General features: G+C 41.8%; 1 protein-coding gene across 6 annotated transcripts in view; it reads right to left on the minus strand.

The window, feature by feature from the left end:
* LOC123754903 (uncharacterized) overlaps nt 1–12,076 on the minus strand; it is a 265,794-nt gene that overhangs the window by 76,185 nt on the left and 177,533 nt on the right. For all 6 annotated transcript variants that reach the window (XM_069332768.1, XM_045737236.2, XM_069332770.1 and 3 more), the window contains exon 3: nt 9,584–9,648. In XM_069332768.1, coding sequence (XP_069188869.1) covers nt 9,584–9,641 — 58 coding nt within the window. In that variant the 5' untranslated portion in view covers nt 9,642–9,648. The remainder of the gene's footprint in view (nt 1–9,583; nt 9,649–12,076) is intronic.

Consider the following 12,076-nt stretch of genomic DNA (forward strand, 5'->3'; position numbering starts at 1 on the left):
TCGTATGTTGGCCAGCCTGGCATATGCCGCTGATGTTATTCGCTTGATATGTGCTGCAGGAGACAGTTCTGGCGTGATATCAACCCCCAAGTCTTTTTCTTTCTCTGACTCCTGAAGAATTTCCTCTCCCAGATAATACCTCTTATTTGGCCTCCTGCTCCCAGCACCTATCTTCATTATATTACATTTGGTTGGGTTAAACTCTAACAACCACTTGTTCGACTATTCCTGCAGTTTGTCTAGGTCTTCTTGAAGCCTCAAACAGTCCTCTTCTGTCTTAATCCTTCTCATAATTTTGGCATCGTCCGCAAACATTGAGAGAAATGAATCGATACCCTCCGGGAGATCATTTACATATATCAGAAACAAGATAGGACCGAGTACAGAGCCCTGTGGGACTCCACTGGTGACTTCACGCCAATCGGAGGTCTCACCCCTCACCGTAACTCTCTGCTTCCTATTGCTTAGATACTCCCTTATCCACTGGAGCACCTTACCAGCTACACCTGCCTGTCTCTCCAGCTTATGTACCAGCCTCTTATGCGGTACTGTGTCAAAGGCTTTCCGACAATCCAAGAAAATGCAGTCCGCCAACCCTCTCTTTCTTGCTTAATCTTTGTCACCTGATCGTAGAATTCTATCAAGCCTGTAAGGCAAGATTTACCCTCCCTGTACCCATGTTGGCGATTTGTCACGAAGTCCCTTCTCTCCAGATGTGTTACCAGGTTTTTTCTCACGATCTTCTCCATCACCTTGCATGGTATACAAGTCAAGGACACTGGCACACACTGTGTGTGTGTGTGTGTGTGTGTGTGTGTACTCACCTAATTGTGAGTGTGTGTGTGTGTGTGTGTGTGTGTGTGTGTGTGTGTGTGTGTGTGTGTGTGTGTGTGTGTGTATGTGTGTGTGTGTGTGTGTGTGTGTGTGTGTGTGTGTGTGTGTGTGTGTGTGTGTGTGTGTGTGTGTGTGTGTGTGTAAATATGGGCTGACAGGAAGAACAAATGGAACATGCAAATACAACCACCCAAGAAACTGCACAAATACCCTAAATACAGGAACGTGTCGCTCTGATATCTACAAATACTTCCACCCGAAACTGTGTAAAAATTCGCTAACCAAAATGGAGTGTTGTAACAAACAATGCCCAGATTTTCATATCAAAGGAACAAAGGGAATAAAAATCAGAAGAGCGACATTATGAACACAGCAACACCTGTACATACCAGAGGAAGTTTTTAGTAAGAGAAAGAAAAAAAGAATAACAAGAAATATCCAGACTGTACCGTCAACTCGGTCAAATGCTCAACACGACATGGATAATGAGGCAGCCGTACCAGACCCACAGATACCAACACCAAGGTACAATACCCAACACTTCCACAAACACCACATCATCTTTCATATTTGCCAAAAGACAAGGTATCAAAATACGCAATACAAAGTTCACTTTATAACTGGCCTCTTATATGAGGTAAATGTTGGCAGCTTTAACTGAAACTCTCACTAAGGACTATTATGACAGTGTAATATGGATACCGGAGCACACTCTTTACAGGTGTGACAGGAAACACAGGCTACAGGGTGGGGTCAGCCTGTACATCACAGGCTCCAGGGTGGGGTCAGCCTGTACATCAAAGACATACTCATCTGCACAGAGCTGCTAAACACCACAAATAATATGGTGGAAGTGCTGATAACAAAAAAATTTAAATTCTAATTGTGGTGATTGTTCTTGTATATAAATCACCTGATGCAAATCCCCGGCAGTTTAAAGACCAACTTATGAAAATAGAACACTGCTTAGATAACCTCACAATCCCTAACCCTGATATCATCTTGCTTGGTCAGGGTTCAGCACTGTGGAGAAATGCCCGACAGACCACTGGAACATTATCTAACACGGTGCACAGTTACAAACCCATTAAGATTTCGACTTAGATTCAGCAGAGCAGAAGTTGTTAAACACATGGGACAAAATCTTACTGAAGCGACCATACGAGTCATAAATACTCACACTCCACTAAAGTAAAACAGAAACAAGCAACACTTAATGGGCCAGCCAGAGGTTTAGGGGCCCACGCAGAAATTTCCCTGGAGAAAAAAATTCTTGCTTGGTGATTTCAACTTACGATATCTGAAATGGCAAATACTATTATAGCGGAGAACCCCAGGAAGCAGTCTGAATGAACAGTCACACACAAATGACCTCTTGCAGATGTGTGACAGATTTGCTTTAAACCAGCAAATAGTAGAGCCAACTAGGAAAGAAAACATCCTAGACCTTACTTTTACAAACAACGATGAACTAATCAGAGACATTACAACTACTTGCTACTCAGATCACAACTTGATCTTAGTTCATGCAAGCATGGACAACAGACCTGTGCAGCCAATCTCAAATCCCAGGAGGAGGAGAATTCCGCAAATTCAATTTTAATAACAAACTGATTAACTGGGAACGAATAAACCAAGACCCCACAGAACTGTGTTGGGAAGAACAACTACATAATGCAGACTTAAACCAGTGCTTCGAGAAAATGGGCACAGTAGCACTAGAAACACGTAGACGCCATATAACACTAAGAAAAGAGGGAAAAGGATGCGAACTGGATCAACAACAGCGCTCCTTCTATACGCGAAGAAAACAAATTACAGAACATCTCAAACGCTCCTCTCTATCCCAACAACGACAAGGAAGGCTATTTAGAGAAATGGATATGATCGAGCTGAAGCCGAGAGAATCATATATAATCCAAGAGAGGCAATAGGAGCAAAAGGCCTTATGTGAAATAGAGAGGAAATAGAAAATAGAGAGGAAATAGGAAAATAGAGAGGAAATAGGAAAATAGAGAGGAAATAGGAAAATAGAGAGGAAATAGAAAATAGAGAGGAAATAGAAAATAGAGAGGAAATAGGAAAATAGAGAGGAAATAGGAAAATAGAGAGGAAATAGGAAAATAGAGAGGAAATAGGAAAATAGAGAGGAAATAGGAAAATAGAGAGGAAATAGGAAAATAGAGAGGAAATAGAAAATAGAGAGGAAATAGAAAATAGAGAGGAAATAGGAAAATAGAGAGGAAATAGGAAAATAGAGAGGAAATAGAAAATAGAGAGGAAATAGAAAATAGAGAGGAAATAGGAAAATAGAGAGGAAATAGGAAAATAGAGAGGAAATAGGAAAATAGAGAGGAAATAGGAAAACAGAGGAAATAGGAAAATAGAGAGGACAACATGGTTTCAGAACAGGGCGCTCCTGCCTCTCACAGTTACTGGATCACTATGACATGGCCGCAGGTGTCATGGAAGACGAGCAAAACACAGATGTCATATACACACACTTGGAAAAAAAGCTTTCGACAAACGTGACCATGGTGTTATAGCGCACAAAATGCGGACAAAAAAGAATTACTAGCAAAGTATGGAGATGGATCTTCAACTTCCCTAACTAACAGAACGCAGAGAGTAACAGTCAACACGGTAAAATTCGGATCATCTACTGTAAAAAGCTCAGTCCCCCAAGATACCGTGCTTGTTCCAGTAGTTTTTTCATACTAATATCATACATAGAAAAGGATACAAACTACAGCAATGCATCATCATTTGCAGATGACACTAGGATTTTAATGCGAGTAGACAATATAGAGGACACGGCAAACCTCCAATCGGATGTAAATCGGGTCTTTCAATGGGCCACAGATAATATGTTGTTTAATGAAAATAAATTCCAGCTTTTGCGCTATGGAAAAAAATTAAAATGTAAACACACAAACCATGTATAAAACGGAATCAAACCACACTATAGAACCAAAAAGTAATGTAAAGGATCTAGGAGTAATCATGGAAAACCTTACCTTTACAGAACACCATAAAGTAACTGTCACGACTACAAGAAAAATGACAGGTTGGATAACAAGGTCCTTCCAAACTAGGGATGCCATACCAATGATGATACTTTTTAAGACACTAGTGCTCTCTAGGGTGGAATATTGTTGCACACTAACAGCTCCATTCAGAGCCGGAGAAGTTGCTGACCTAGAGAGCATGCAAAGATCCTTTACAGCTAGAATCCACTCTAAGTCATCTTAATTATTGGGACCGATTAAAATGTCTAAATCTGTATTCTCTAGAGCACAGGTGGGAGAGACAAATAATAATCTACAAGTGGAAGATATTAGGACTGGTTCCAAATCTGAACACAGAAATAACATCACATTAGACAAGTAGGCGTGATAGAATGTGCAAAATATCCCCCGTTGAAAAGCAGAGGTTCAAGAGAGAATTCGACAGACACCTCCAAAGAATAGCTCATCAACCAACCATTCATACGTCAGGCTGCGAGCAGCCGCGTCCAACAGCCTGGTTGACCAGACGACCAACCGGGAGGCCTGGTCGGAGACCGGGCCACGAGCTATTGATCCCTGGAAGCTACACAAGGTAGTCACAAGGTACGTAGGGGACCCACAAGAATGAGGGGCAACGATGAACCAACGAGACCCGACCCAGTCTTCACTCTGAACGACTCCGACATAAGGGAAATCGGTTTAGAGGCCCCAGTGGGAATGAGCGACCACAGTGTACTGATGTTTGAATATCTGGTCGAAGAATGGTTAATGTACTCAAGAAAGGGACCTGAAAACAAAAGGCTGGCATTCCGAAAGGGAAAGTATGAGGAGTCAAGAAAATTCCTAACTGATAAAACGTGGGAAACAGAGGTCGGAAGAAAGACGGCCCAAGACACGATAGACTACATCACGCAGAAGTGTAAGGAGGCAGCAGACAAGTCTGTCCCAGTCCAAAAGGAAAAAAAACGAAATGCAGACAAGAAACCGATGGTTTAATCAGAGTTGTAATCTTTCAAAGCAACAAAGTACAAGGGCGTGGAGACACGATAGAAATAACAGGACATTAGAGAGCAGTGAAAGATACCAGGGTGCCAGGAATGATTACGTAATAATTCCAGGTGCAGACGAGGAGTCACAGTAACGTGGCTGAAATATGTTGACCTAACCACACACTAAAAAGTGAAGGGACGACGACATTTCAGTCCGTCCTGGACCATTCTCATGTCGACTGTGATGAGGGAAGATTGATTGATAAAGATTAAGCCACCTAAGAGGTGGCACGGGCATGAATAGCCTGTAAGCAGATGAGGGAAGGAGGCATAAGAGAGGCGAGAAGAAAATCTTTGAGGAAGAAAAAGCAAGGCAAAAGGTACGAAAGGTGTAATAAAGGGGATAGTAATAAGAATAAGAAAGGGATCGTAAGAGAAAAAAAAGGAGGAAAGAGAAAGAAAGGTAAATGGAAGGGTAAGCTTATGTTAGGTCACGTTTGTTAGAAAGTTTAGAGCATTTGAGTATATACTGTGAAAGGGAAGAGTCAACAGCAACAAAGCCAGGACTCAGGTTCATGGTGACTATGCTGTGTATTAGAGCCGATTCAACAAAACGGCGTCTGTGTAGAGGCAGGAAAGATTTTTTTTGTAGGAAGACCAATCAATAGGATGATTAGAATCCCTAAAATGACAGAAGAGGGCATTGTTTGTGCCTGCAGACTTAACACTTTTGTGTTTTTTAAGTCTGTCACTAAGTGTACGGCCAGTTTCCCAAAAATATTGCAGAGGACAAGACGAACAGGAAATAGAGTAGACACCAGCAGCTTTAGAAGCAGGAGCAGTGTAAACTAGATTGCTACGAAGTGTGTTAGTTTGTTGAAAAGCGAGCTTTATGTCAAGAGGACGATAGTTATTAGTAAAAGTTTTGAGTTCAGATATGAGGGGATGAATAAACTTTTTAAATCATTAATCATTTTATTAATCATTAATTCCATCCGGGATTAAACCCGGATGGAAACTCAACATGAATACTAAAGGAAGGAGCAGAAGCACTGTACCTGCCACTCTCCATGGTGTATAACAAATCACTTTTTTTTTTTATTATTATTATTATTATCTACCACAGACGTGGCCACACATTTACAATGCTAACCAACATATATACATTTTCTTCTCTCCTCCATGGACAGGGTTAGAGAAGTGTTAAACATACAGTTCAAGGGTTTATTGAACACTCAACCACAGAAGGTGATTCGGTGCTTTTAAAATGCTAAGCTAACCTACATACGTAAATACATAGATACACAGATTTACGTATGCCCTACATAAAGTATTAGATGTGTCTTTTACATAGTGTCATTAATGTACATTCACAAAGGTGAAATGTAATTCTGATCAGCTTCCATATATGCTTTATACCCATACATATACATACACACACACACATACATATATACACACACACATGCATTCACATATATTTGTCTCATTTACCCTGACAGGGTGAGGTAGCTGATAAAGAAACTAGTGTGCAATTAAGCACTTAATCACTGAAGGTGATGAAGGTGCTTTTACAAGCTCAGGTTATATAGTTACATCACATACATACATTGTATGATTGATACATTACATTAAATCACTGGTAACAGGTGAACTGCCAAAAGTTTGGCAAATGGCTAATGTAGTCCCGAAATACAAGAAGGTTGATAGACAGGAGGCACTGAACTACAGGCCAGTGTCCCTAACTTGCATACCATGCAAGTTGATGGAGAAGATTGTGCGAAAAAGGCTTGTGGAACATCTGGAGTGAAAGAACTTTTTAACAACATCAGCATGGGCTCAGGGATAACAAATTATGCCTCACAGGATTAATTGAATTCTACGACCAGGCAACAAAAATCAAACAAGAAAGAGAGGGATGGGCAGACTGCATATTTTTGAATTGTCAGAAAGCCTTTGACAAAGTTCCACACAAGAGACTAGTGCACAAGACGGAGATGCAGGCAGGAGTGAAAGGGAAGATACTCCATTGGATAAAGGAGTACCTAAGCAACAGAAGACAGCGAGTCAATGTGAGGGGTGAGGTCTCAGAGTGCCGAGGCGTCACCAGTGGAGTCACGGGGATCAGTCCTTGGACCTATACTGTTTCGGATTTATGTAAATGATCTCCCAGAAGAAATATACTCGTTCCTCTATATGTTTGCTGATGATGCAAAAATTACGAGGAGGATTAAGACACAGGAAGATAGTATGAGGCTACAAGATGACCTAGACAAACTGAATGAATGGTCCAACAAATGGCTACTAAAGTTCAACCAAAGTAAATATAAGGTAATGGAACTAGGGGGAAAAATGGGAGGCCAGACACAAGATACTGAATGGGAGATGAAGTCCTTTTATGAAACGGACAGAGAGAAAGATCTATGAGCAGGTATCACACCAACCCTGTCTCCTGAAGCCCACATCAAAAGAATATCATCGGCGTATGCAAGGTTGGCTAACATCAGAACTGCCTTCAGAAACCTGTGCAAGGAATTCTTCAAAACCTTGTGTACCACATATGTAAGACCAATCCTGGAGTATGCGGCCCCAGCATGGAGCCCGTACCTTGTCAAGCACAAGACGAAGCTTGAAAATGGTTGGAGGTATGCCACTAGTCTAGTCCCAGAACTAAGAGGCATGAGTTACGAGAAAAGGCCGCGTGAGCTGCACCTCACGTCGCTGGAAGACGTGAGGACCCGGAAACACATGATCGCCACATACGAAATTATCAGTGGAATTGACAGGATAGACCAGGATGGATTATTTAACAGGGGAGGTACACGCACAAGCTAACACAGGTGGAACCTGAGAACCCAAATGAGCCACAGACACATTATGAGAGGCCGGCCTTCCTTGGAAGGAAGTGTGTTGAACTCGGTTTCACTCTCCATAAACAAAACAAAAGCAAAGTCGTCATAAGGAAAGAGAAAATGAAGAACTATAAATTAATGGTGAAACACTTGAATGGGTTGACCACTGTCGGTACCTTGGCGTCACTGTCGGCTCTAACAAGGGGAAGAAAGAGGAGCTCAATCAACTCATAGGAACATGCAAAAGTCGACTCAGGGTACTGAAAGCTATGACCTGGAATGGACATGGCGCCTCTATTACCGTGCTTAAAATTATGTACACAGCCTATGTGCGCTCCGTCATAGACTATGCCGCACCAGTTTTAAGCACCTACTAAATCGATATGAAAAGTCTTGAAAGCATACAAAATGAAGTCCTGGCAATCATTCTTGGAGTTCCAAGAGCTACCAAAACATCTAGTCTACGGGAGGAGTTGTCTCTTACCAGTGTTAATAGCAGAATTAGGGAACTTAATGATAAGCTTGCAATTAAGATAGCCAGAGAAACACGTAATAATGATATTGCCAAGAAAAAAAACAGTTCTGTGCTACTCACAGGAGGAAACAGGAAAAGCAAAAAATGGCAACACCTGTAAGTCTGCTACCTGGACGAACTTCATTTGTTTGAACAAGCCCGTGAGCTCCTGCCTGTAGAAAGGTTATCTCCCCTTTCCCCCCTCATTCCCTGGTAGGATGAATCATGTAGGATTATCATGAACGAGACGACAATGAAAAGTTCTGGAATGAATTTGATCAAACCTACACTGATGGGTCATCTAATCCTGTCAATGGCGGGACTGGTGCAGCATACACTGCACTTAGGAATAATGCCTTTCAAAATGCAAGTGAAGAAAAAGCACGTATTGAGAACTATGCCTCTTTAATGCAAGTAGAACTAATTGCCATTATTATGCGTTAAGATTCTTTGAAACACTAACGGTGCAGTGATCTGCACTGATTCAAAAAGCAGCACTACAAAACCTTAATAAAAATCGGACAGAAAACCTTGGGATAGTTGCTGAAATCAAGAGAGCTGTGAGGGTACTAACCAATCAGGGAAGAGTTGTACAATTTCTGTCGATCCCCTCTCATGTTGGAATCTGTGGAAATGAACAAGCAGATGTGCTGGCTGCCGAAAGCGCTGACGGAGAGCATACTGAATACTGCAATACCATGACTCTTCTACAAATTAGAGGTATTGTCAGGCAACATCACCATGACAAGGTAACTGAGGAAAGGATAGAAGCACAAATCAGTGAATCTGTATGCTGGTACAGCATGGTTGCAGCTGGCAATCCCAATCATTATAGACGAAGAGGAGGTGGCCGCGGGAGAGAATCAGTAATAGCAAGAATCCGTCTTGAATACAAATATCCATGGAGATTCGAGATGGAAGCAACAGTGTACCAGCGGAGTTGCAGAATTTGTGGCGAGAGTGACAGACACCACCTTGACCACTACCTGAGAGAATGTGAACATCTAAGACACATTAGAAATGTGTGTAGCATAGTAGACCCCACATTGTTTGAGTTAGGAAAATACTGTGTCAAATACAAATGCTGTTCTCAAAAGGTTCCCCCATTTTGCACCCGCAAGATAACTTACGTTTTTTAAAGGTTGACAAAGGTTATTATTCTTGTTTGAGGAGCTGTTCACTTGAAACAGTTAAGCAAGTCCCAGCTATGTTTGGATATAACTGATAGAATGAACAACCCAGCGGGTTTTGTTCCTACTGGGGAGTGTTGTACATGTTGCTATGGCGGTGTGTCCATTCACAGGATGAGTGACGCTGCCCAATAAACTCGTCCCTCGGGGCAAAAGAAAAAATCCCATCACAACCCAAGAAAAGGAGGTAACTCACCCTGGGTCAGCAGGAGCACGAGGTGCAGGCAGAGCCATCTAGTGACTGGTGGCGTCATTGTCGTTCTGCAAGAGGAACGTGAATTAGATTTTCAGAGAGCTGTGAAAAATAATTTAATTAATAATTCATTGCGTCGGGGTACAGGCAGCCAGAGTGTATTCATACATGTTAGGCTTATGTCAATACCTCCCCCCCCCCCCCCCAAGGCCGAATTACTGACCCCGCAAGCTGATTAACTCCAGAGTACCTACTCACTGCTAAGTGAACAAATTCATTAGGTGATAGAAAATGCTCCCAACCATTTCTGTCCCTCCCAGGATAGACAGTATGTACACTACACCAGCTTCATCAAATTATATGTATAGTTACAGCTAGTTCTTGATAATCAGAGGGATGAATTCACAGAGGTATATCCTGATTGTCGGGGTATATTCACAGAATTTAAAATCAAGAACCGTCATGAGGACTAAAGTATACTTGGTGTTTGCTCAGTAAGCAAATGTCACGACTTTCATAACCCTGTAGACGTTGACAGACCTTGTACTGGACACCAAGTCCATGACGAGACGCACACGCTCCTCCCTGGACCCCCAGGCTCCGACTAACAGTAATATCTGAAGTAGAGCGTGAAGGAATCCATGACAAACTATTGTATTGCTATCGTTTCCGTGTAAACTTCAGGCGAGCGAATTACACTGGATACTCCAGACGTCATGGCTGTATAGGCTGAACTTTCCCCCTTACTCTTCAGTTCTTCAGATTACAATTCACGTAAATATTGATATAATTCTGATTTATTACACAGTTTACAAAATTTCCGTATACGGTGACACGGCGACACTGAGACAGGTCAGGAGGTGCCGTTGTTGTTGTTGGGGTGGGTGAGGCGAGGAACGGAGGCACTCAAGGTAATGATAGGTATTTGTATGGTCAGCACAGTAACCGGACCAGGCAATGTGATGTAGTCATTGCGCGAATTCGCCTTGGCTATAGACACATCTGGCAGGTTAGTGAAGCTGAGCCACTATCAGAATACTCAGATCGTAAACTCTGTGATAAGCCTTTAATGCATTCACTAGAACACTATATTGTTGAATGTGAAGCCGTAAAGGACTTTAGACCTCCTGGCCTCTTGTACCACCAACTGTGTAACTATGTCATTGACTCAGGTGTTCTGGACGACATCCTAATAGTTTATCCAAAATTTGTTTGTCCATTTTAAAGAATGAAGAACAATATTTATATTACTTCTAAACTGCAACAGTTATGAACCCATCCCTGCCCTTGTGTGGCAGTGCACAATAGAAAGTTGTTTTCACATATCCATACATTAAAACATTGATTGTAACCATGATATATATGTTCTTCCGCCTACAGTTTAGACCTATTGTCTTGTGTATGACCCTCTGTCCTGCGTGACAGTGAATACCAGCATTATCCTCACTTTAATAAGACTTAATCGAAATCCTCGGATTAGGCAAAATTGTAATTAATTTTGTCAATAAAGATGTTAATAATAAATAATAACTCATCCAAGAAAGTGTCGCCAGGAAACGTCTTAGCCTATAGTGGACGTGGCCCTTCACGTCGACCTACAGGCTTCTACCTGATGAGGCACTTCAGTTCGCAACTTTAGCATACATTACATACATATACATACATACATACATACATACATACATACATACATACATACATACATACATACATTACATATACATTGAAAGATGTATTAATATGTTAGAAAGCTGTCAAACTTGCATCGATCTGCGGGTTGAAATCACGCCGAACCTGTCTTTTAAAAAACTCTGCATCTAAAGCATGTAATTAGGGGCATATGCTAGGTACGCCAGCCTAAGAACGGATTTTAGACATTTCTGCAAGGAATCATTAAGACTTTCATATACGACATACATGTCAGACCAGTCTTTGAGTATGTGCCTTCAGCGTCGAGTTCATATCTGATTACAGACAAGACTAAGTTGAGGATCATGTCACTGGAAGATGGAAGAGCTAGGGGAGACATAATTACCACAATGTTGTCTAGAGAATTGATAGGGTAGATATAGACAAACTATTTAGCACGGGTGGCACTCTCACAAGGGGGGCACTGGTGCAAACTTAATACTCAAATGAGCCACAGAGACATTAGAAAGAATTAGTGTTAAAGTAGTGAACGAAAAGAAGTGAGAAGAACCTTAGAAGTGAGGTTGACCAGACCACACACTAGAAGTTGAAGGGACGACGACGTTTCGGTCCGTCCTGGACCATTCTCAAGCCTTAGAAGTGAGGTAGTGTAGGCAGACTTCATACAGAGTTTCAAACACATATGATGGAGCCCAAAATGTTCAACGGGAGGTTACGAGCTCACCATACCCCGTGCTTCATGGAAATTTTATTCTTAATAGCTGAATCTAAAACAACAACATTGTTCAAGAACTTCGCCTGGCGTTCCGCGAGCGCTATGTCATGGGTTCGTATCCTGGCCAGGGA

Source organism: Procambarus clarkii, chromosome 28 (genome assembly GCF_040958095.1).
Source record: "Procambarus clarkii isolate CNS0578487 chromosome 28, FALCON_Pclarkii_2.0, whole genome shotgun sequence".
Taxonomy (NCBI): domain Eukaryota; kingdom Metazoa; phylum Arthropoda; class Malacostraca; order Decapoda; family Cambaridae; genus Procambarus; species Procambarus clarkii.